The 25015-nt window shown below is 37.3% G+C and overlaps 1 protein-coding gene across 2 annotated transcripts; it reads left to right on the top strand.

Moving 5' to 3' along the window:
* The first annotated feature begins 44 nt into the window (after positions 1-44).
* On the top strand, positions 45-25015 carry IKBIP (IKBKB interacting protein). 2 transcript variants are annotated; one of them, XM_049884135.1, is made up of 3 exons: positions 45-632; positions 7119-7236; positions 24168-25015. In XM_049884135.1, the coding sequence occupies exons 1-3, from the start codon at positions 457-459 to the stop codon at positions 24921-24923; spliced, it is 1050 nt and encodes a 349-aa protein (XP_049740092.1). In that variant the 5' UTR covers positions 45-456; the 3' UTR covers positions 24924-25015. The 2 variants fall into 2 exon arrangements, with proteins under 2 accessions (XP_049740092.1, XP_049740091.1); XM_049884134.1 differs by lacking the exon at positions 24168-25015 and adding an exon at positions 12811-15518 and having other exon boundaries at positions 57-632.

Raw genomic sequence — 25015 nt, 5'->3', positions numbered from 1 at the left:
GACGCCGCCGCGCGCGCTCCCGCAGAGAAGAGCCCGCCCCCCGCTTGGGGGGCGTGGCTAAGCCACACGGGCGCGCGGGGCTCCCAGAAGGGAAGGCTGAGGCGGCGGCGGCGCGCTCTAAGTGGCGCGCGCGCGACCTGGCCGCGCCCCCTCGGATCTCGGAGGCTTACACCCGCCCGGGAGCTTCGATTTCCTCACTTTTGGGGCAGTTACAAGACGGAAGGCGGAAGTGGGGGGTCGCTGGACGCCCCACCCGAAGACCGGCTGCTGGGAGATGCTGTGAAGCGGCAAGTGCATCCCAGAAAGCGAGAGGGGCTGGCTCGTGGGCGGTGCCACGTCTGGGAGGGGGCGCCGTCTCCGCCCCCGCTTCGGGAGGAGGCCGAAGCGGCCACGTCCATTCCCCCGGGGTGAAGAAGCGGCCCCACCTCGGGCTTGTACTCCTCACGGCCTCCAAACATGTCCGAGGTGAAGAGCCGGAAGAAGTCAGCGCCCAAGGCAGCGCCCGCGGAGCCCGGGAAGCGGAGCGAGGGCGGGAAGAGCCCCGAGGCCCGGGGCAGTGGAGGCAGGGGCTGGGCGGACCCCCGGACGGGCCTGAGCCTGCTGTCGCTGGGGACATGCCTGGGCCTCGCCTGGTAAGTGGACGCGAGACATGGGGGAGCCGGCCGCGCAGCTGCCCGCGTCCTGCGTCCTGCCTCCTGTGGTCGCTCCGCTCTTTGGGATCACGTCCTTGCCCCGGCCCCAGCCGGCTCAGCGCCCCGCTAACCTTCAACCTCCAGATTGTTCCTCTGTCTCTAGTTTCTTTTCCTCCTTTTTTGTAATTTTCCTTTGTACTGGTAGCATGTTCTCTACCGCTTAATTGGAGTTGAGGCTAAGGTTTAGGAACATTTCAGCCATTTCTTAAGAGATGGCAGATGATTCCAAACTTTATAAATTAAAACGTCTACTACACGTCGGAAGCTTTTGCGTTTTTCTAAACCGTTACTTCCTATCCCATTGCATTTGTCCAGGACAGTCCCCTCTTCCTCCCTCTCCCCACCGTAAATGTCTAATGGAAAAGTTTGCAACTTTAAAAAGAACTCATTGTGGTTTCAAAGCAACAGACGTTGAAGATAATGTCAAAGTTTGGAGGATTTCCCATTTTTTGAAGACTATGTATTATGAGCTTAGAGTCTTTTCCTAAGTTACAGATTGAACTCTAATTACTGTAAAGGTACAAAAGTACAGTAGTTGTGTTCACTTGAAACTAAGCATTTATAGTTTTTAAACCAAATAAATAGTGACGTATTGATGCCATAGGGAAAACGAATGTAGAAATAACCTTAAAACCACCTTCCTGATTTTATTTTCTCCAGTCATTTTCTTTAAAAAGAGGGGAAAAAAACCTATTTCATTTTAGTAACAATACTGACACTTTAAATTAGAAAATCCCTCTATTTTTCACCACAATGTTAAAATATTTAGAAGATCGTTTTTTAACAATCCTGGAGTCCCTGCGTGGTGCATCCGATTAAGAGCTTATGAACTAACCAAAAGGGTGGTGCTTCTAACCCATCCAGAGGCACTGGGAAGAAAGACCTGGTTTCGAGAAACGTCACAACCATAGAAAAAACTCTACGGAGAACAGTTATACTCTGCAACACGTGGGGTCCCCATGAGTCAGAACAAACATGATGGCACCTGGTTTTGTTTATTTTTGTTTGTTATTTATTAAAAATCTCAGAGCAGTAAAGAAGGGTCCCCGGACATCCTCTAGCCTAGAACATTTGTGATGCTAGTATATTTCTAATTGTACTTCACTGATAACTTATCTGAGAGTTGTTTATTTTTCACCCAAGTTAGTAGAAGATCTATTACAATAAAGTGAAAAGTTGATTATTAGATGTTCTTTTCCAAAAAAGATTTAATGTTTCATTTTACTAATGTGGTTTTTTTGTTTAGGTGATATTTTTTATCTGGAAAGAATAAATGTACTGAATTTACTGTTTTAGGTAAACTGCTCTTATGCCTAAAAATGCATGTCCTTTTTAGAAAATAAAAAACCCTTGTTGGGGAAGTTATTCAGTAATAGAATTTAGCAAAATAAAAGATACATTGCTTCACTTGGGAACATAATACAACTGGTTTTAGTTATGAAATATATTAGTTTAATTCTCATTAATTAGCCAAAGTTTCATATTCACATGAGATAATAAAATGATCAGCTTTTCAGTATTTAGTTATTGTCCTGGAAAAAAGCTCCAATAGGAAACTAAATTTTAAGGGGAAAAAAGTGTCGGAAGACCGATGCTAAAGCTCAGGAATTTACTGTTAGTGTCTGCAATAAAAACAAACATGTTCCATTCAATAAAAAGAAAAAAAAATTTTTTTTTTTTTTTAGGGAGATTTTATTTGAACTGTGTCATTGCAAAATAATAAAACAATGGTGAATCAAATTATTTCTGTGGCATATTCTATGATTGTTTATGAAAATAGTTGGCTTTGTTAATTGTCCTAGTGAAATCTTTACCACAAGAGTTGAAGTATATATACTTTAGTCATTTTTTATCGTAAATGATTTATCCACGATAAATTCAGGAATAACATTTTATCCTGGTAAAACATTTGCAAGCATTTCCCAAATAAAAGACATGTTGGCATCTCTTAAAGCATGTAAAAGCTTTACCACTTCAAGACATACTTCTGCATCTAAAAGTTGGCCCATCAAGTCTTTATTGAAAGCTTACTGTACTGACATTGTTCTGGTTACGATACAACAGTGAATAATAATGTTTGCCCGTGTACTCTTAAATGCAGCTTATCCATCCTTTGTCTAATTAAGTTGGGAAAAATCTGAACCAATTCATGGCCCAAGAAGGATTTCAAGGCATGACATTGTATAATTGTTTTCAGACCTTGTCTTAGTTAACTAAATGCTGCTGTAACAGAAGTATCACAGGTAGGTAGCTTTAAAGAACAGAAATTTATTTTCTCATAGTTTAGAAGGCTGGAAGTGGGAATTCAGGACATGGCTGTAGTGGGAGGCCCTCTCTTGTGTATTTCAGCTTGCAAGCACAATCCTTGTCTGTCTCCATCACCTGCCTTTAACCCTCTGTCTGTGTCCCTGTGTATTCTGCTCTTCATATAACTCAGAAGTGATTATATTTAGGATCCGTCCTATACTGCTGTGGCCTCATTAACTTCATAATACGAAACTGTTTCCAAATGGGATAACAGGTACAGAGGTTAGGATTTCAATACATATTTTGGGAGGGAAGAAACTTAATCCATAACAGACCTTTAGTCTTTGAATCCTTGTTTGGAAAGTAAACACATAGTGAGTAACGGACTTAAAAGTGTGATACTTTAACATCTCTCTGCTAAATAAAGTTCTAATGTATTATCCTACGAGGAACCATGGTTGTTCAATGGTCAGCAGTTAGAATTCACCAGCTGCTCTGCGGGAGAAAGGTAGCTATGGCAGTCTGCTCTTGTAAAGATTACACCCTTGGAAACCCTGCGGGGGCAATTCTCTGTTCTACAGGGTTGCTATGTGTCAGAATCCACTTGCTAGCAATTGATTTGGGTTTTATATTATCCTATGTCAGCTTAATAATAAAACGTTGAAGGTAACACCCAAAACTGTATTGCTTGAGTATTAGTTTGTATATTTTATTTCTCAACTCTTAAGAAACGTATTCAGATAAGAGGATTGAAGGAATTGTCTCAAAATGTTAAATAATTGTGAAGTTACTAAGCGAGACCCAAATAAAACCTTTTACATATAAGGTTATTACATAGAAATTTAACCAACTGGAAGTTTTATTGTGAAGTTTCTGCTGTAAATGTCAACAGATTATAAAATTGCCTTTATAGAAGTTTCGCATAGCATTTGTGATAATCACATGCAAGAAGTCAACACGCCTTTAAACAATCAGATAACTTGGGTTTTTTTTTCTCTATCATCCAATATAACTTTCTCTACAAATCATGTGTACCACAAAAAGTTGGCTAACCTAATATCTCACCATTTTTTTTTTTTTCTTTTTGGTTGGTCTCAGCTGCCACCAAGTTGGTTCCAACTCATAGTGACCCTATGTACACAGAATGAAACACTGCTGGGTCCTGTTCCATTCTCACAATCGTTATTATGCTTGAGCCCATTGTTGCAGCCACTGTGTCAATCTCCTTGAGGGCCTTCCCCTTTTTTGCTGACCCTCTGCTTTACCAAGCATGATGTCCTTCAGTGACTGATGCCTCCTGACAACATGTCCAAAGCATGTGAGATGAAGTCTCGCCATCGTTGCTCCTAAGGAGCATTCCTGTACTTCTTCCAAGACAAATTTGTTCATTCTTTTGAAAGTCCATGGCATATTCAATATTCTTCGCCAACACCACAGTTCAAAGGCGTCAACTCTTCTTCGGTCTTCCTTATTCATGGTCTAGCTTTTGCATGCATATAAGGTGATTAAAAACACCATAGCTTGGGTCAGGTGCACCTTAGTCTTCAAGGTGACATTTTTGCTTTTCAACACTTAATGAGGTCTTGCAGCAGATTTGCCAAATGTAATGCATCTTTTGATTTCTTGACTGCTGCTTTCATGGGTGTTGATTGTGGATCCAAGTAAAATGAAATCCTTGACAACTTCAGTCTTTTCTCCATTTATCATGATATTGCTTATTGGTCCAGTTGTGAGGATTTTTGTTATCTATATGTTGAGGTGTAATCCATATTGAAGGCTGTGGTCTTTGATCATCAGTGAGTGCTTCAAGTCCACTTCACTTACAGCAAGCAAGTTTATGCATCTGCACAATGCAGGTTGTTAATGCATCTTCCTCCAATTCTGATGCCCCATTCTTCATAGAGTCCAGGTTCTTAGATTAAAAAGCTCAGCATACAGATTAAATAGGTGTACGGGGAAAGGAAACAACCATGACGCACACCTTTGCTGACTTTAACCACACAGTATCACTTTGTTCTGTTTGGATGACTGCCTCTTGATCTATGTATGGATTCCTCATGAGCACAATTAAGTGTTCTGGAATTCTCATTCTTTGCAATGTTATCCATAATCTGCTGTGATCCACACAGTCAAATGCCTTTGCATAGTCAGTAAAACACAGGTAAACATCTTTCCGGTATTCTCTGCTTTCAGCCAGGATCCATCTGACATCAGCAATGATATCCCTGGTTTCATGTCCTCTTCTGAATCCAGCTTGAATTTCTGGCAGTTCTCTGTCAATATACTGCTGCAGCAGCTTTTGAATGATCTTCAGCAAAATGTTGCTTGCATGCGATATTAATGATATTGTTCAATAATATCCGCATTCTGTTGGATCACCATTCTTGGGGGTAAGCATAAATATGGATCTCTTCCAGTCGGTTGGCCAGGTCTTCCAAATTTCTTGGTATAGGTAAGTGAGCACTTCCAGCACTGCATCCGTTTGTTGAAACACCTCAGCTGGTATCCTGTCAATCCCTGGAGCCTTGTTTTTCACCAATGCCTTCAGTGCAGCTTGGATTTCTTAAGTATCATCGGTTCCTGATTGTATGCTACCTCCTGAAATGGTTGAATGTTGACCAGTTATTTTTGGTATAGTGATTTGTGTATTCCTTCCATCTTCTTTTGATGCTTCCTGCATCCTTTAGTATTTTCGCCAAAGAATCCTTCAATAATGCAACTCGAGGCTTGAATTTTTTCTTCATTTCCTTCAGCTTGAGAAATTCCAAGTGTGTTCTTCCCTTTTGGTTTTCTATCCGCAGGTGTTTGCACATGTTATTATAATACTTTATTTTGTCTTCTCAAGCCACGCTTTGAAATCTTCATTTCTTTTACTTCATCATTTCTTCCTTTTGCTTTAGCTGCACTATGTTGTTTTTTTTTTTTTTATGTTCAAGAGCAAGTTTCAGAATCTCCTCTGACATCCATTTTGGTCTTTCTTTTTAATGACCTCTGCTTTCTTCATGTATGATGTCTTCGATGTCACCCCACAACTCGTCTGGTCTTTGGTCATTAGTATTCAGCACATCAAAACTATTCTTGAGATGGCCTCTAAATTCAGGTGGGATGTATTCAGGGTCGTACTTCAGCTTTCCTGGACTTGTTCTAATTTTCTTCAGTTTCAACTTGAATTTTCATATGAATAATTGATGGTCTGTTCCCGCAGTCAGCTCCTGGCCTTGTTCTGACTGATGATATTGAATATTGAGCTTTTCCATTGTTTCTTTCCACAGAGGTAGTTGATTTGATTCCTGTGTATCCCATCTGCCAAGGTCCATGTGTAATACTTCTAATGTACATTATATGAGTTTTATTATTGAGTATAATGAGGTACAGATTATAGCTTTTATATGCATATGTGTTTTATTGTCATTTTGACAATGGCTGTCTTCTGTTTTCATAATGTTGACTCTTCTGTTCATTTTGCAACGTTTAGTCATCAGCACCTCCTTTCTACTCCACTGCTTTTCATTAGTTTTCTGTTACTTCTACATTTTAGTGTAAAAACTTTTTTTTAGAGATAAAGGCTTCCTTTCTAGATATTGCTTAAATATAGCCTTGAGAAAAATATTAGTAGACATCAAAGATCTCATTCTGAATAGTTTATTATTTCTTCGTCTGCAGTATTTCTTGTGAAGACATCTGTTGTTGAAGATTTCTCACCATCTTACTCACTGGGCTGTGAACTGTAACCAGGGGTGGTGTTTTACTCATCCTTGCCTGAGTAATACAATTAAACCAATACTGCCATGTAGTTAGCTGCTGGTTACCATCAAGTCAATTGCAACTCATGGTGACTCCATGTGTGTTATAGTAGAACTGTACTCCATAGAATTTTCAATGGCTAATTTTTGCTAAGTAGATCACCGGGCCTTTCTTCCAAGGTGCTTCTGGGTGGACTCAAACTGCCAACCTTTCTGTTAGCAGCCAAGCGGTTTAACCATTTGCACCACCCAGGAACTCCTACCACATAGTAGGCTCTGTAAATGTTTGTTAAAATAAACTGATAAAAGCTGCAGCTACCAATACTAGAATTTATGTTATTCTTACCAGATATTGGTATAATACACCTTTAAGATTCAAATTTAAATGGATATGAATTAGGCATTTTAGAGTTTTTTTGTTTGTTTTATTTTCCAGGTTTGTATTTCAGCAGTCGGAAAAGTTTGCAAAGGTGGAAAACCAATACCAGCTACTGAAAATAGAAACCAACAAGTTCCAAGGACTTCAAAGTAAAATCAGTTTAATTTCAGAAAAGGTAATTATTAATTGAATTATTTGGGGAGATATACCTGTTTTTCTTCTGCACTACCACCTTCCCCACTATCACCTCCAGTTCAGAACTTCTTTGATCCTGCCTTTTAGACCATTATTATTTTAACTGTCACTGGTCTTACTACCTCCTGACATTCTTCCTTCCATTTAGACTCTGATTGTATTTTGAAAGAACAAGGAGTTTCTTATGTAACAAATGTTATTGTTGAAAAAGGCCAATATGCTCGTATAGACTTGATCTTAATTTTCTATTTAAATATCAGGTGTCTAAAAAACCCAAACCAGATCCATTGCTGTCAAGTCAATTCCAACTCATAACGACCCTATAGGACAGAGTAGAACTGCCCCATAGGGTTTCCAAAGCTATAATCTTTATGGATCATCTTTCTCCCTCGGAACAGCTGGTGGGCTCAAACCGCCTACCTTTCAGTTAACAGCCAAGCACTTAACCACTATGCCACCAGAGTGCCTATCAAGTGTCTAGGGAATTGAAGATAGGCTTAATCATTAGATATAAAATTAGAATATAAATAGCATTTACTGGGAAAAGATCCATCAACGTTTTTCTTTATTTTCCATTTTGCAAGCATATATTTATATGCATATTCAATAAGAACAACTAATGTAAGTATTGATTCTAAAGCCAAATAATAGTTCTACTAAAAATTAAAATAACATCCATATTTATATTGCATTTCTTAAAGCTTCAAATGCTAATTTCCACCAAATGCTTTATTACTGTGATTCTTAGAAATGGGAGACAGATAAAAATTTCTATAACTCCCATACCTCTCAGGAGAGGGTCAGCATCAATCAATAAGGTATTGTCTGGCTACCATGGAGTAAGCTATCATTGGGAAACATGGTTTGTTCATTCATTCTTTCACTAAACCTTTACTTATGTCCAAAAGTAGACAAAGACTTGTGCTTGGCACCAAGTGGGCTAGGATGTTGTAAAAATAGATATGGTACAGAGGACTGCAGACAGAGCCCATGCGCAGAATGAGTTCTAATCTCCCAGAAGAGAAAAGCCATGAATGATGTGCATCTTTCAGCAAATGCCAGGAGATTCCGTGGATGATAAACTTGGGGATCTCTGGGAAGGTGCTTCAAGGAGTTGATATTCTGACCTAGGGCTCAAGTCGAAATCTGGTTGTAGTTGTTTGCGTTACTCTAATGAGAGAGAACATAACTGGTAGAAAAAGTTCCAGGAGCTGAAAACTTCAGTATACTTGATTAAAAGCAATTGAAAGCAAATTTTGAACAAAATTAGATTTCTTTTTTAAACAGAAAAATTTGGTGAAAATTACAGTGCTTTTGGAAGCAGATTTTTTAAATATTATCGTTGTTGCTGTTGTTTTTGTTAGGTGCCATTGAGTCGATTCCGACTCATAGTGACGCTGTGCACAATAAAACGAAACACTGCCGATCCTGCGCCATCCTCACAATTCTTGCTATGCTCATGCCCGTTGTTGTAGCCACTGTGTCAATCACTGTGTCAGTCATCGTAGGATTCAAAAAATAGTCAGTCTTTGCATAACTCTTTCTCTCCCAGTCTTACCTGGGAGTAGTTTAACAATAGCTGCCTTTTTCATCAAAGCTAGACCTAAAACCAGTGGGGCTCGGGAGGCGACTAGACATGGGCTCTCATGATAACTGAATGACCTTGGACAAATCACTCCAAATCACTTCTCTTGGCCTCCATTTCATCATTTATTAAATGACAATACACATTGCCATCGAGTCGATTCCGATGCATAGTGACCCAATAGGACAGAGTAGAACTGCCCCACAGGCTTTCCAAGGCTGTAAATCTTTACTGAAGCAGACTGCTACATCTTTCTCCTGTGAATTGGCTGGTGTGTTCAAACCGCTGACCTTTCTGTTAGCAGGTGAGCACTTAACCACTGCACCACGAGGGCTCCATAAATAAGAAAAACAAGATTTTTGTAAGGATCAGATGAGATAGAGTGTATGTGCAAACACTTTGAAAACTTTCAAGCGCTAATAAATTTTAGATATTAGCTCTTTTTTAAAAAAATAAAATCTATTAGAATATATTGGCAACCCAGCATAAGTGCTAGTTATTGTGTATACTAGTCATAATATTTGCAGATTAAATCTTGAGACCTTTATTGACCCTGAAAAGATGGTTTTGTATTTAGAGTGTACTGCCTCCAGGTTACAGTGATGTTACGAGGAACAGCCTAAAGAGAAAACTACCTGAGGTGAAGATAAGCATACTCTTCAAAATACTGCTAATAGAGCAACTAAACCTAACGTTATTACCAATGTACAGCTGTTTCTCAAAATTGATTTTTAAAGGAACTTGTATTAGGACTAGATGTTCACATTAATCATTTTTAATTCAGAGTAGTCATATTATATTACAACTGTTACACACTGTTCCCAGCTTTCACCTTGAACTGTTTTCGGTCTTAATTGTGGTGGGCCCAGAAGGCTTGTGGACATTCTTCTTAAACATCAACAAAGGTGTTCTTTATACCCTGAGACATGGGGACCCCAAAAAGGCATAAGGGGGACACGAAGTCCAAGAAAGACAAAAACTGTGAGAAAAAGATATTTCATCCCAATTTTTTAAATGTCTTTGGCAGTTCTCTGTCTGACCTGTATCACATTGTGACAGACACTGGGGAAGAAATTAGGGCCGTGAACACATCTTATTCCTCTCCAGCACAGGGGCAGGCTAAAGGGAAAAAGTCCAGAATTCAGTCCTGTGAGTTCCGCCTTCACACCTTGTGCACAACTTGCTCACCACCTGTACTTTTAAGGCCTTAATATGTTCCTTTAAATGTACTCATTCGTTTTCCTCAAGTCAGTTTGGTATCAAGGACATTTGGTATCACCATCAGAATGGGAAATCAGTATCACTTGCTGCAAAATAAAAGTAACCATAAAAACCCTCAACAAGATGGTTTTACACAGTGGCTGCAACAGTGGGCTCAAGCATAACAATGATTGTGAGGTTGGCACAGTTTCACGTGGTGTAATCTTTACAGAAGCAGATTGCCACATCTTTCTCCAGCTGAGCAGCTGGTGGGTTTGAATCACCAACCTTTCAGTTAGCAGCTGAGCACTTAACCAGTGCACCACCAGGGCTCCAATTAAATTGTTGCCATGACTAATTTGCCATCAGAAAATTCAACAGTAAGATATCTTCTTTTTTTTTTTTTTCCTTTTTGTGTGCTTTGGGTGAAAGTTTACAGCTCAAGTTAATTTCTCGTACAAAAATTTATACACATACTGTTTGTGCCATTGGTTGCAATCCCCACAATGTGACAGCATATTCCCCTTTTCTACCCCGTTTCCCTGTGTCCATTTGACCAGCTCCCGTCCTTTCCTGCCTTCTCATCCTGCCCCCAGACAGGAGCTGCCCATTTGTTCTCAAGCATCTGATTAAACTAAGAAGCACATTCAAAAAAAAAAAGTAACCATAAAAAAATGTTCCCAATGAAAATACATTACTAAGTTCTGGTCAGCTGTCTTTGCCTGCCAGACTTCTGACCTGCAGCCTGGTCTCTCTTGGTTAAAAAGGAAGATGAGCAAGTGGTAGGGAAGTGTGAGAGACAGAGTAGCACACCCAAGTGGGACTTTTTTGCCTTAACATTAATTCAAAGGACTGAGTGTGAATTTAAAAGGTGACTTTTTTTTCACTGGGGTTTGATGCTACTCGACGGCAGTGGGTTTGGTTTTTTTTTTTTTTTTAATGGCATGACCATGTACCATCTAATATACTACCAGCTGTATATGTCCCTCACTATAAAATAAATGGAAGGATATTAAAAAAAAAAAAAAGGAAGGGGCCTAAGACATGATCTCTTCTAAAGAATTGAGAAATTTTCCCATCTTCCTCACCTGGTGAACTCATCAGTCTGTTAAAACAGTCAGATTTTGGAGTCACGTCTAAGCCTTTCCTCATTGCCTTCCCCACTTTGTATCCCTTCTCTAAGCATCCACTGCTCCCTGTGCTAATTCTGTTACACTAGTCACCATCTATTGTGATTTTGTTGTTGTTGTTAATTGGTTTCTCTCTCCTACTGCTCGTTACAGCAAACACCATGTCTTTCAGTGCTAAATCCCCAGTACCTAATGAGATAACTAGCTAACAAAAGGCACTCAAGAAATCTTAATATATGATATAAAATATACAAAACACTCTGTCTCCTATTTCGCCTGTCAAATTGTGAAGTCAGGAACCATGCTTTACTGTATTTATCTTTTTATATCCACCATCGAGTACAAGGTCTGGCAAAGAGTGAACACTCGAAAATTATTGGATTATATCTGCTAAGCGCCAAATATGTGGCAAAACATAATACATTAGGTGCTACAGGAGTTCAGGCTGTTAGGGCTAGGGCTATGGAAGAATGCTATGCTGAGGAGCTGAGATTTAGTCTAGACCTTGAAGTAAGAACAGAACTTAGCTAAGCTGAGATGAGAAAGTAAATAGCATATGAAGAGGCCATGGAATTTGGTATTTTATCCCAGAAGTGTTAGGAAACACCACAGGCTTTTTAACAGTGGTATAGTTGTACTATGTGTATAGCAGTTTTTGAAAGCTTAATCTGGTAATAAAGTATAGGATGATGCAGAGAAGTTACTGGAAACAAATATTATATGATACTGCGTCTAGAATACTTTCTTTGATCATTGAAGTCTGGGTTGGGTGCCCCACCTAAGTGTTTTCGTAGCTTTTCCCCTGTCATAGTGCATATAGACTTGTCTTTCTGCCCAATTAAACTAAGACTCTTAAAGGCACAGCTATGTCTTGTTCACTATTACTTGTTCACTATTACTTATCACTTGTTCACCTCAGCACAGTACTGCAAACTTTTGATAAATTAATGATCATTTCTAGGCCTCCCCATAGTCTCTAAAGATGTACCTGTGTGCAGGTATAGACCAAAAGTGGTCCATAACCTGGCCCTCCTAGTTTCCAGATATATGATAAGAGATGCCAGGAGCTTAGGATAATTTACAGATCCTTAGAACACTTTATCATTTGATGAGAGTTGTCACACTAAACCATTTTTAAAATTGTTTTTGCCTTTGCTGTAAGATCTGATTTCTGGTACCTTCTCTGGTACCTTTGTTTCCAATCAAAACACTCTTCCAGAATCATAGAATTTAGGAAATGTAGCAAATTTCATAACAAATTAGTTTCTAAAAAGCCAGATAACATTAAAAATGATACCTAAATTACTTTTAGTTGGAGTAAAAAAGAGGGAAATGTTATACACTGCAGGCTTCTTTAACATTATCTCTTGAATATGAGTGCATGAAAATATGTAGGTATCTGGGATTATAAATTTAGGTGTATGTTTTCTCAACAGGGCTAACCTATTCATTTTGTTTAAAATATGTTAAAACAACTATAAAAGTAATGTTTTTGTCAGTATGATTCTGATATACTAGGAAATTTTAGGCATCTTGAAAATTTGAATTTGGAACATGTTGTACTCCTGATTGTTGGTGTGTTTCTTTAATATGACAATTATTAAGTAGCCTTGGGAATTGTTTTGTGTTACAAATGCAGCTTGAGTCTACTGAAAGTATCCTGCAGGAAGCTACATCATCCATGTCTTTGGTGACCCAGTTTGAGCAGGAAGTGTCCAGCCTCCAAAGCATCATACATGACGTTCAAGATAGTGAAGAGGTGCTCACTCAAAAGATACAAAGCCTTAATGAGAAATTCCAGAATGTTACAGATTTCTTGAAGAGGAGCCTAGAAGAAATGAATGTTAACACAGACACTTTCAAATCAGAAGCAAAACACATACATTCTCAAGTTACTGTCCAAATTAACTCTGCTGAACAAGGAATAAAATTGCTAACTGAAAGACTGAAAGATTTGGAAGATAGCACACTAAGAAATATTAGAACAATAAAAAGACAAGAAGAAGAGGATCTTCTCCGAGTGGAGGAGCAGCTTGGCTCTGATACAAAAGCAGTTGAAAAGTTAGAAGAGGAACAGCATGCTCTCTTTGCCAGAGATGAGGAGTTGACTGATAAACTTTCCAACTATGAACCCAAAGTTGAAGAATGCAAGACACATTTACCAACAATTGAAAGTGCCATTCGCTCTGTTGTCAGAGTCTCTCAGGATCTAATAGGGACAGAAAAGAAAATGGAAGACTTGACTATGCAGATGTTTAATATGGAAGACGATATGCTGAAAGCAGTATCGGAAATTATGGAGATGCAGAAAACCCTTGAAGGAATTCAGTATGATAATAGCATATTAAAGATGCAAAATGAACTAGATGTTCTAAAAGGAAAAGTCCATGATTTTATAGCATATTCAAATACAAGAGAAAAAGGAACTTTAGAAGAATATAATCTAGAAAATAAAGGAATTGATGGTGATTTTTAAGCTCACTGCATTTATTCTGATGAACCATATTATTTTACACATAAATCGATTAGTTCTGTGCTCTTGAGTTATTGTGTTATACCTCACTCTGTTCTGCATCATTGGAAAATGAGATATCCACACAAATGGATTATCCAGGTAGTCAAAGCGTATCTTTTAAGCACTAGAATTTATTTCATTTTAACCGTTTTAAATAGAAATATTTCTATACTTTCTAAAGCAATATACTTAGTAATTTTTAATTTCTTATAACTAATTGACATCATTATGAATTTCACCTATTATAGTGCATCCAGCTATATTGAAGTCTCAAGGAGCTATTGAGGCTTGTTAACCACTTCACTAAGTGACCCCAGCTTGCTGTTTTTCAAATCTTATGTCTGTTCCTTATACCGTCTCTGACATCTGCTCTTATGGTCAGGGTAGGTTGGTGGTTGGCCTGCTTCAGCCAGTTCTTCACTTTCCCTTGTGATTTACTATAGACTGATCAATTCAGTCAACCAAGTTCATAGGAATTCTGTCTAAAAAAAAGATAACATGTCCAAGGAAGAGCCTGAGTGGCTTTTCTGTAAATTCATATGGATTTTTTGAAATCTATGAAAACTGGCAAACTGTTTTGCTTTTTATGAAGGTTCTAAACTGTGTTACAGATACTTAGAAGAATTGTTTAAAATAAAAGTGTATATGCTCTCATTAAAGGCCCTTTTTAAGTGTATATGCTTTGAAATATGGACTTTTGGAATATCTTTGTATACCTGGAATTTTTTTTTTAAGGTTCTGTGTTATAAGCTGTTGAATTTGCTACACACATGATCTCTAGATAAGTTATTCTACTTTCAATCAAAATATACCAATAAGGCTGTGGCCTGTTTTAAAGAAGAAAAAATCAGCATAATGATAATTATAGTAATTATGGTAATTTAAATTATGTTATTATTTTAAAGATTTCCCCAGACTAATTACCCAGCTAAATCTGTTTTACATATTGATTTTATTCCCTCAAAGTTATATAATCTAGTCACAGGAAGTAAGACATTGACATACTGAGATTAAGGAGAAGTCTAACTAGATTTTTACAGTAATGATAATTACAAATATAAAAATTTTATTGGTAAACTGATGTATCAGGAGTATCTAAACTTGGCATTGAAAACTGAGTCCACTGCATATGAAGTTCTGTTAGTTGTTTCTTCTTGCTGATAACATCTGTAGTCCCAGTTTTATAATGTGCTTTCAGTGGGTTTCAATGCAAAGAACTCAAAAGCAATCAGTTACAAATGTATATGGAGTCAGGTAGTTTTACTCTATAAATCTGAGAATTTTTGAAGAAATCCCAAATAAACTCTGCATTTGGGGCCAGAAGGGCCTATTTTACATAGCTGTGGGTCTTAAAAATAAGCCTGTAGAGTACTATTTTAAGGAATATAAGCATTAATTTCTGGAATCTGAACATTAAGTTTCTTGACTTCTGAATCTAAATTCTTATTTGTGTGCACTGACAAAATTGTACTTATTTATGTTTTTATTTCGATGCTAATAAAATAGATTATATAGTTAGCTGGAACGTTGTTGTTTCAGTCTGTATCCTGTCAGGGCAGAAATGATCCCTTCTCTGGTACTGATCACTTTTCCTTTTTTTGCCTGTCACCAAATTTGACACAACTCTTTAAGGGACTTGTATATCGCATATTAATGCTTATTGAAAGCAACTGGAAACAAGGTGGCCACTGTGCTTTATAGTGACAGTTACTGTAGTATGGAAATTAATACTACCCTTCCACAAGTGTTACTTGAGAAAACTATTGAAGCAGATATATATACATATGTGTATACATACGCACACACCTTTATTCAGAGATGTTTCTATAAAAAATTGTCATTGAAGAGATTTGGATGTTGTCTAATGGGTCTTTCTTTGTTTCTTTCATTATTTGACGCAGATACTTGAAATTACAAAAACTTTTCTTTGTATCAAATACTAAATTATATTGTTAGTCCTTTTAAGGAAAATTACCAATATTTTTAGATACATTTATCTTTGTAATTGCTATTAGATTTTATATCAATTAATTTCTAACAGTACTGAATTTTAAAAATTTCTTTAGTTCACTTTTATAAAACATCTAATTATTTTTAAATTTGGGGTGTAAATTTTTTAAATATAGTTGGAGTAATATTTCCTTAATTTTGTCTAATAATTAGAAGTTGTTGACTAAGTATACTTTTATATTTTATAAAGAAAATATTGATTTGTTAGCCTGTATGGTTTCACAGAAACTTTGTTGTTGTTATCATTGTTAGTTGCAGCGGAACTGATCCTGACACATGGCGACCCCACGTGTGCAGAGTAAAACTGTTCCATAGGGTTTTCAAAGCCGTGACCTTTTGGAGCAGATCGCTGGGCCTGTCTTGTGAGGGTCTCTGGGTGGGTGCAAACCGCCAGTCTTTCAGCTAGTGGTCAAGCTCTTAACTGTTTGCATCACCTGGGGACTCCATTATAGAAAACTAAACCTGTAAAATACAAAGTAAATGACATTCTTTTTTATCTCAATTGTAGGCCAGTTTAAGTCTATAATCTTGATCAAAGGTTGATATGATAAACCAAAAATAAAACCTGTTGCCATCGAGTTGATTCCGACTCATAGCAACCAGAGTAGAACTGCCCCATAGGGTTTCCAAGGAATGCCTGGTGGATTCGAACTGCCAAACTTTTGGTTAGCAGCCATAGCTCTTAACCACTTCGCCACTGGGATTTCCATTAAAGTTAGGTTTTTTTTGTGTAATTGGTGAATTTTCGGTATCATTATTTTATGATACCGAAAATTCACCAAATACACAAAAAGCCTCCCTTCATAGACTTACCTCATATTTACACAGTTGACAAAAGCTCTGCAAATTCACTCAGCATCCGTTTCAGTTCAGCTGTGGAACTATTAATTTAATACAAACCAAATGCTCCATCTCAGCCTTACACAGCACAGAAGGAAAACACTAATGTTTTAGAGCCTATTGTATGTCTGCGACCCTATATGACAGAGTAGAACTATCCCATAGGGTTTCCAAGGAATGGCTGGTGGATTCCAACTGCTGACCTTTGGTTAGCAGACGAGCTCTTAACCACTGCACTACTAGGGCTCCTTGACACTGCTAGAAGGTTTTTATTCATTTATAAGAATAATAGTAATAGCTCCATGTATTTGAATATCTACTGTGTCCCAGTCATTGTGCTAGGCACTTTAAATGTATTATCTAATAGCTTTGCTAGCTATTAGACCCATTTTACAAATGAGGAAATGGAGGCCCAGCAGGTTTAGGAATCTTGCAGTCACAGTGCTAGGTCTGTCCAACTCCAGAGGCCACAGACCTACCATACAATGCTGCCTGATACTGTTCAACTTGGGGGGGGTGGGAAATTAGAAGAAGTCTGCTGTCAGTGGGACCATCTTGAGAATTAAAAAAGCAGTAATTCACCAAACATGTCCACTATCACTTCACCATTAAAGTAGACTGTGAATCCCTCAAAAGGTGTAACTGTGCCCTAAAATTGTTTGGGTCTTGAACATAATAAGGAATCAGATGTTGGAGAAAAGTGGGAAAGCAGTGGTGGAGAAAGAGATCTTTTCTAATCTAGGTTTTGCCACTTAATTCTGGGGCTTAGTTTTTGAGTTTGTAAAATGAGGGAATTGTACCAAATAATCTTTCAGATTCCTTCTAACACTAAGTGATTTAAATTGTAAAGATCGATAAAGTTCCCAGGTCTTTTAGTAAAGTTCAAAAATTCTTGAGTAAATTTTTGGAAGGCAGATTGGACCTATATATCATTCTGTTGAACAATGTTGCTGTTTTGTAGATTCAGGCAATATTTAACATTACAGGACAGCATCTAGCTTAATACCTTGCATACATGACAGAAACTAGGCAAATATTCAAATTCCTGATTGATTCTTTCAAGCTACAAAAAGACCCTCCAACTCTTAAGTCCATCCTAGGCAATTAGTTTAACCAATCATTAAGTAATTTTTTTTTTTTATTAACTTCTATTGAGCTTCAAGTGAACGTTTACAAATCAAGTCAGACTGTCACATATAAGTTTATATACCTCTTACTCTGTACTCCCACTTCCTCTCCCCCTAATGAGTCAGCCCTTCCAGTCTCGCCTTTTGTGACAATTTTGCCAGCTTCCAACTCTCTCTATCCTCCCATCCCCCCTCCAGACAGGAGATGCCAACACAGTCTCAAGTGTCCACCTGATATCATTAGCTCACTCTTCATCAGCATCTCTCTCCTACCCACTGTCTAGTCCCTTTCATGTCTGCTGAGTTGTCTTCGGGAATGGTTCCTGTCCTGGACCAACAGAAGGTTTGGGGACCATGACCGCCAGGATTCCTCTAGTCTCAGTGAGACCATTAAGTCTGGTGTTTTTGTGAGAATTTGGGGTCTTCATCCCACTGATCTCCTGCTCCCTCAGGGGTTCTCTGTTGTGTTTCCTGCCAGGGCAGTCATCAGTTGTGGCCGGGCACCATCTAGTTCTTCTGGTCTCAGGATGATGTAAGTCTCTAGTTCATGTGGCCCTTTCTGTCTCTTGGGCTCTTAGGTGTCATGTGACCTTGGTGTTCTTCATTCTCCTTTGATCCAGGTGGGTTGAGACCAACTGATGAATCTTAGATGGCCACTTGTTAGCATTTAAGACCCCAGACGCCACATTTCAAAGTGGGATGCAGAATGTTTTCATAATAGAATTATTTTGCCAATTGACTTAGAAGTCCCCTTAAGCCATAGTCCACAAACCCCCGCCCTTGCTCCGCTGACCTTTGAAGTATTCAGTTTATCCCGGAAACTTCTTTGCTTTTGGTCCAGTCCAGTTGAGCTGACCTTCCATGTATTGAGTATTGTCCTGCCCTTCACCTAAAGCAGTTCTTATCTACTAATTAATCAGTAAAAAACCCTCTCCCACCCTCCCTCCCTCCCCCCCTCGTAACCACAAAAGTATGTATTCTTCTCAGTTTATACTATTTCTCAAGATCTTATAATAGTGGTCTTATACAATATTTGTCCTTTTGCCTCTAATTTCGCTCAGCATAATGCCTTCCAGGTTCCTCCATGTTATGAAATGTTTCACAGATTCGTCACTGTTCTTTATTGATGCGTAGTATTCCATTGTGTGAATATACCACAATTTATTTAACCATTCATCCATTGATGGACACCTTGGTTGCTTCCAGCTTTTTGCTATTGTAAACAGAGCTGCAATAAACATGGGTGTGCATATATCTGTTTGTGTGAAGGCTCTTATCTCTCTAGGGTATATTCCGAGGAGTGGGATTTCTGGGTTGTATGGTAGTTCTATTTCTAACTGTTTAAGATAACGCCAGATAGATTTCCAAAGTGGTTGTACCATTTTACATTCCCACCAGCAGTGTATAAGAGTTCCAATCTCTCCGCAGCCTCTCCAACATTTATTATTTTGTGTTTTTTGGATTAATGCCAGCCTTGTTGGAGTGAGATGGGATCTCATCGTAGTTTTAATTTGCATTTCTCTAATGGCTAATGATCGAGAGCATTTTCTCATGTATCTGTTAGCTGCCTAAATATCTTCTTTAGTGAAGTGTGTGTTTATATCCTTTACCCACTTCTTGATTGGGTTGTTTGTCTTTTTGTGGTTGAGTTTTGACAGAATCATATAGATTTTAGAGATCAGGTGCTGGTCGGAGATGTCATAGCTGAAAATTCTTTCCCAGTCTGTAGGTGGTCTTTTTACTCTTTTGGTGAAGTCTTTAGATGAGCATAGGTGTTTGATTTTTAGGAGCTCCCAGTTATCTGGTTTCTGTTCGTCATTTTTGGTAATGTTTTGTATTCTGTTTATGCCTTGTATTAGGGCTCCTAGGGTTGTCCCTATTTTTTCTTCCATGATCTTTATCGTTTTAGTCTTTATGTTTAGGTCTTTGATCCACTTGGAGTTAGTTTTTGTGCATGGTGTGAGGTATGGGTCCTGTTTCATTTTTTTGCAAATGGATATCCAGTTATGCCAGCACCATTTGTTAAAAAGACTATCTTTTCCCCAATTAACTGACACTAGGCCTTTGTCAAATATCAGCTGCTCATATGTGGATGGATTTATATCTGGGTTCTCAATTCTGTTCCACTGGTCTATGTGTCTGTTGTTGTACCAGTACCAGGCTGTTTTGACTACTGTGGCTGTATAATAGGTTCTGAAATCAGGTAGAGTGAGGCCTCCCACTTTCTTCTTTTCAGTAATGCTTTGCTTATCCGAGGCTTCTTTCCCTTCCATATGAAGTTGGTGATTTGTTTCTCTATCACCTTAAAAAATTACATTGGAATTTGGATCGGAAGTGCATTGTATGTATAGATGGCTTTTGGTAGAATAGACATTTTTACTTTTTTTTTATCCATGAGCAAGGTATGTTTTTCCACTTAAGTAGGTCCTTTTTAATTTCTTGTAGTAGAGCTTTGTAGTTTTCTTTGTATAGGTTTTTTACATCTTTGGTAAGATTTATTCTTAAGTATTTTATCTTCTTGGGGGCTACTGTGAATGGTATTGATTTGGTGATTTCCTCTTTGATGTTTTTTTTGTTGATGTAGAGGAATCCAAGTGATTTTTGTATGTTTATCTTATAACCTGAGACTCTGCCAAACTCTTCTATTAGTTTCAGTAGTTTTCTGGAGGATTCCTTAGGGTTTTCTGTGTATAAGATCATGTCATCTGCAAATAGAGGTAATTTTACTTCCTCCTTGCCAATCCAGATGCCCTTTATTTCTTTGTCTAGCCTAATTGCTCTGGCTAGGACTTCTAGCACAATGTTGAATAAGAGAGGTGATAAAGGGCATCCTTGTCTGGTTTCCGTTCTCAAGGGAAATGCTTTCAGGCTCTCTTCATTTAGAGTGATGTTGGCTGTTGGCTTTGTATAGATGCCCTTTATTATGTTGAGGAATTTTCCTTCAATTCCTATTTTGGTGAGAGTTTTTATCATAAATGGATGTTGGACTTTGTCAAATGCCTTTTCTACATCAATTGATAAGATCATGTGGTTTTTGTCTTTTGTTTTATTTATATGGTGGATTACATTAATGGTTTTTCTAACATTAAACCTGGTATAAATTCCACTTGGTCGTGGTGAATTATTTTTTTGATATGTTGTTGAATTCTATTGGCTAGAATTTTGTTGAGGATTTTTGCATCTATGTTCATGAGGGGTATAGGTCTGTAATTTTCTTTTTTTGTGATGTCTTTACCTGGTTTTGGTATCAGGGATATGGTGGCTTCATAGAATGAGTTAGGTAGTATTCCGTCATTTTCTATGCTTTGAAATACCTTTAGTAGTAGTGGTGTTAACTCTTCTCTGAAAGTTTGGTAGAACTCTGCAGTGAAGCCATCCGGGACAGGGCTTTTTTTTGTTGGGAGTTTTTTGATTACCGTTTCAATCTCTTTTTTTGTTATGGGTCTATTTAGTTGTTCTAGTTCTGATTGTGTTAGTTTAGGTAGGTAGTGTTTTTCCAGGAATTCATCCCTTTCTTCTAGGTTTGCAAATTTGTTAGAATACAATTTTTCGTAAAAATCTGATATGATTCTTTTAATTTCAGTTGGGTCTGTTGTGATGTGGCCCTTCTCGTTTCTTATTCGGGTTATTTGTTTCCTTTCCTGTATTTCTTTAACTCTTAAGTCCATCCTAGGCAATTAGTTTAACCAATCATTAAGTAATTTTTTAAAAATAATTTGATACAACTTTGAGACTGTCACTACACTTCATTGAGATTATATTTTAGTAAAGATCAATAGTTCGTGATTATTGCTTTTATAAGCTACCAAGTGAAACAAGTTTACCAGCAGCTTTTTTAAAAAAAATAATAATTTGATCCTTTTAAGAATAAACTTTTCTTAGGTGTCTTAATTGTGTAATGCTATTATTATGCTATATTTACTGTACCAGAGCAAATACATTAATAAATAATAGCCTAGTAATGAAATAGATTAAAGTAAGTCATCTATTCCTTTCACCGTAGGAAGCCTTTTTTTCAGCACTTTATTGCAAAACTTACACCTTAAAAACAAAGCATGGTTTTGCAATCACTGCTTGATTTCCTTCCTATTTGTGGCTATTCCTTTGTGTCATACCCATGATAACATTTTCACAAGCTAATTTCTCTACCAAAGAACACATCTTAGGCCACCCACCCCACCATTAATTAATGTAGCATAAACCTATTGACAAAATTCCTAAAATTTATTTTTAAATCAAACATATATGATGGGGCAAGAAGAGAGTTCCTACTTTGAATTAACTGTCCAACTGCCCCATTTCAATAGTTCTTTGTAATGCTTTTGCAACTATATAGCTGCTCCTTTTAAAGTTCCATATAAATGAGATTCTAAGCATATTAAATTTTTATTTGTATTAATACTAATTTTATGTTAACCAAAATAAGCTCGAAAGATTAGCTGAGTAAGCCAGACAAATATAATTTAAGAAAGGTAATTCATATCCATCAAATTTTTTTTTTTTTATATATATATGAAACCCTGGTGGTGAAGTGGTTAAGTGCAATGGCTGCTAACCAAAAAGTTGGCAGTTCGAACCCACCAGGCGCTCCTTGGAAACTCTATAAGGCAGGTCTATTGTGTCATATAGGATCACTTTGAGTCGGAATCGATGGCAACGGGTATATATATATATATATATATATATATATATATATATATATATATGAAATAAATAATATTTTGGGAAAAAGTTTGATGTCTTTAAACTACAATCTTATTTTGTAAAAATGTTTCAGAGCATGTATATTTTTTATTCCTTGTTTTCTTTTCTGAATTTTAAATAATCCATTTATTGACATTCTTTTTCCCAAACCAAACCACAAACTCCCTGAAGGTAGAGACTGTTCTTGATCATACTAGCACATAGTAGATGCCCAGTAAATGTTGAACCAAACTTCTTGGTTATTAGTAGAAAACCATAGGCGATCTACTACTTTAAAACATAATACTTTTCCTTAAAAGAGGTGAAAGTTAAATGTGCAAAAGTCAAATGATTGACTTACACATTATAAATGGGATGCTCTTTTCCAGAGAAACACAGAGTATATCTATTTTGGGGCATAGTTTTCAACAATATATTTCCAGTATTTTACATTTGTTCTTTGTTTTTCTTCATAGTTGCGCATACCGTCCACAAGCCTAAGTTAATCTTCTCATTAAATATTCTCACCTAACAATTCCTTGATTTCCAACTTCGTATTAAGTTTAAGAGACCCACCTATCTTATTGAAGGAGCCTTGTTTATGCAGTGGTTCAGTGCTCAACTGCTAAGCCAAAGGTCGCAACCACTCACCCTAGCGGTTCTACAGGGGAAAGATGTGGTAGTCTGCTTCCATAAAGATTTACAGCCTTGAAAATCCCATAGGGGCAGTTCTAGTCTGTCCTGTGGAGTCACTATGAGTCAGAATCAACTCGATGGCAACAGGTTTGGTTGGGTTTGATCCATCTTATTACTAGAATCAGCACTTTAATTTTCCCTTTCTCTCTTAATTTTATTAACTGATGACAAAATGAAACAAAATTCGAACTATTCAAAATACAAAATTCAATTTCCCCAACATTGCTATGCAGACAAAGTTACGGATATATTTTAATACATACATATGTATTACTAACAATAAGATATACAAAAAATCAGATGGTCATAAGTGTGGTTCATCATACTTGAATACGCTATAAGCTGGGTACTACCTTTGCAATGCATGGTGGGGGAGGATGGCATCAAACATGAGAGTTGAGAACTAACTGTATTTGGAATCCTAGGACTTTACAGACATGGAGAAAATATTTTAAATATATGTCTTCTCTACTAAACTACGTTGGGGTGACAACCCAAGTTAATACTTAATCTTTATGTCCTTCATGCTTGGCATACCTAACAACGTGCTGGGAACTTAGAACTCGCTGAATTAAAATTTCCAAAGTTTCACAGATTGTTAGATACCCAAGAAAATGATTCATAAAAGTAATAAGCCAATAAAGCATATACCTTGTTACAATCTTAGACATCAGTCCCTTCATTCTAGCACTTGTTACGTAACTATAAACAAGATTGTGTTTCAGAAGTTATGTTGCTTTGTTTCACCCCCCACCCCCAAATCTATCAAAGTTCATCTGGAGACTTCCTCCTCCCTTTCCCAGCTGACAAAAATACACCACTGTCTCACATTTAGCTCATTTTGTCACACTGTACAGAAGACTGACGATGCGAAAATAATTACTGAAAAAATGTAATTTCCAAGAACATTTTATGAAATGTCCTTAATGTTTTTTTCTTATTTATTAGTAATACACTTAAATTTTTCTAAAGGGTCGTATTTGGAAGCTATCCTTTATCATAAGCTTCCCAGAAAAGCAGTAAAGTTACAGTTAAAATTAACACATAACAAAATTTGGGTTGAAATTTAAATGGTAAACTTTTAAGTCGATTTTAATTTAATCATTGTGGTATATTTTCTTACAGTGTCAGAAGTTTGAAGATCTCATGGAACAGTTGAAGTCTTTTCAAATAATTGTTCATCTAAAGCATCTGCAGGAGGAAATGCATGAGGTGAAAACTTGGTCCAACAGGATAACTGAAAAGCAGGGCATATTAAATGATAACTTGACAACACTTTCTCAGGAAGTTACAAAAGTAGAGCAAAATACAACTTCTCTGGCAAAATTTGTTGCTCTCAAGATCACAACAGTAAAAACAGATATACGACGTATTTCAGGTTTAGTAACTGATGTAACATCATTGACAGATTCTGTGCAAGAACTGGAAAATAAAATAGAAAAAGTAAACAAAAATACAGTAGAAAACATAGGTGATCTTCTTTCAAGTAGCATTGACCGAACAGCAGTGCTTCGAAGGACAGCATCTGAAAATTCACAGAGAATTAGCTCCGTTAAGAAGACACTGTCTGAGCTGAAGAGTGATTTCAACAAGCACAAAGAGAAACTTTTAAGCTTAGAAAGTGACAGAGCTAAAGTTCTGAAGACAGTGACTTTTGCAAATGACCTAAAACCAAAGGTGTATAATCTAAAAAAGGACTTTTCCCGTTTGGAACCATTGGTAAACGATTTAACACTACGCATTGGGAGATTGGTTACTGACTTACTACAAAGAGAGAAAGAAATTGCTTTCTTAAATGAGAAAATATCTAATTTAACAATAGTCCAAGCTGAGATTAAAGATATGAAAGATGAAATAACACACATTTCAGATACGGACTAGTTTGAAATTTTCTAGATGAGACTGAAGTAACTTTTTTTAAAATGGGAACTTTGTCATGTTATAAAAAGACTGATAGCAGAAATAATGAAATT

The sequence above is a fragment of the Elephas maximus genome, chromosome 4 (assembly GCF_024166365.1).
Source record: "Elephas maximus indicus isolate mEleMax1 chromosome 4, mEleMax1 primary haplotype, whole genome shotgun sequence".
Taxonomy (NCBI): Eukaryota; Metazoa; Chordata; class Mammalia; order Proboscidea; family Elephantidae; genus Elephas; species Elephas maximus.
Note: the sequence above shows the minus strand (reverse complement) of the source record. Positions and strands in the feature narration are given on the sequence as shown.

Coding starts and splice junctions, on each gene's coding strand:
- IKBIP (XM_049884134.1), top strand. CDS start 457: ATGTCCGAGGTGAAGAGCCGGAAGAAGTCAGCGCCCAAGGCAGCGCCC. Junction 633..7,118: donor ACATGCCTGGGCCTCGCCTG/GTAAGTGGACGC, acceptor TTTATTTTCCAG/GTTTGTATTTCAGCAGTCGG. Junction 7,237..12,810: donor TCAGTTTAATTTCAGAAAAG/GTAATTATTAAT, acceptor TTACAAATGCAG/CTTGAGTCTACTGAAAGTAT.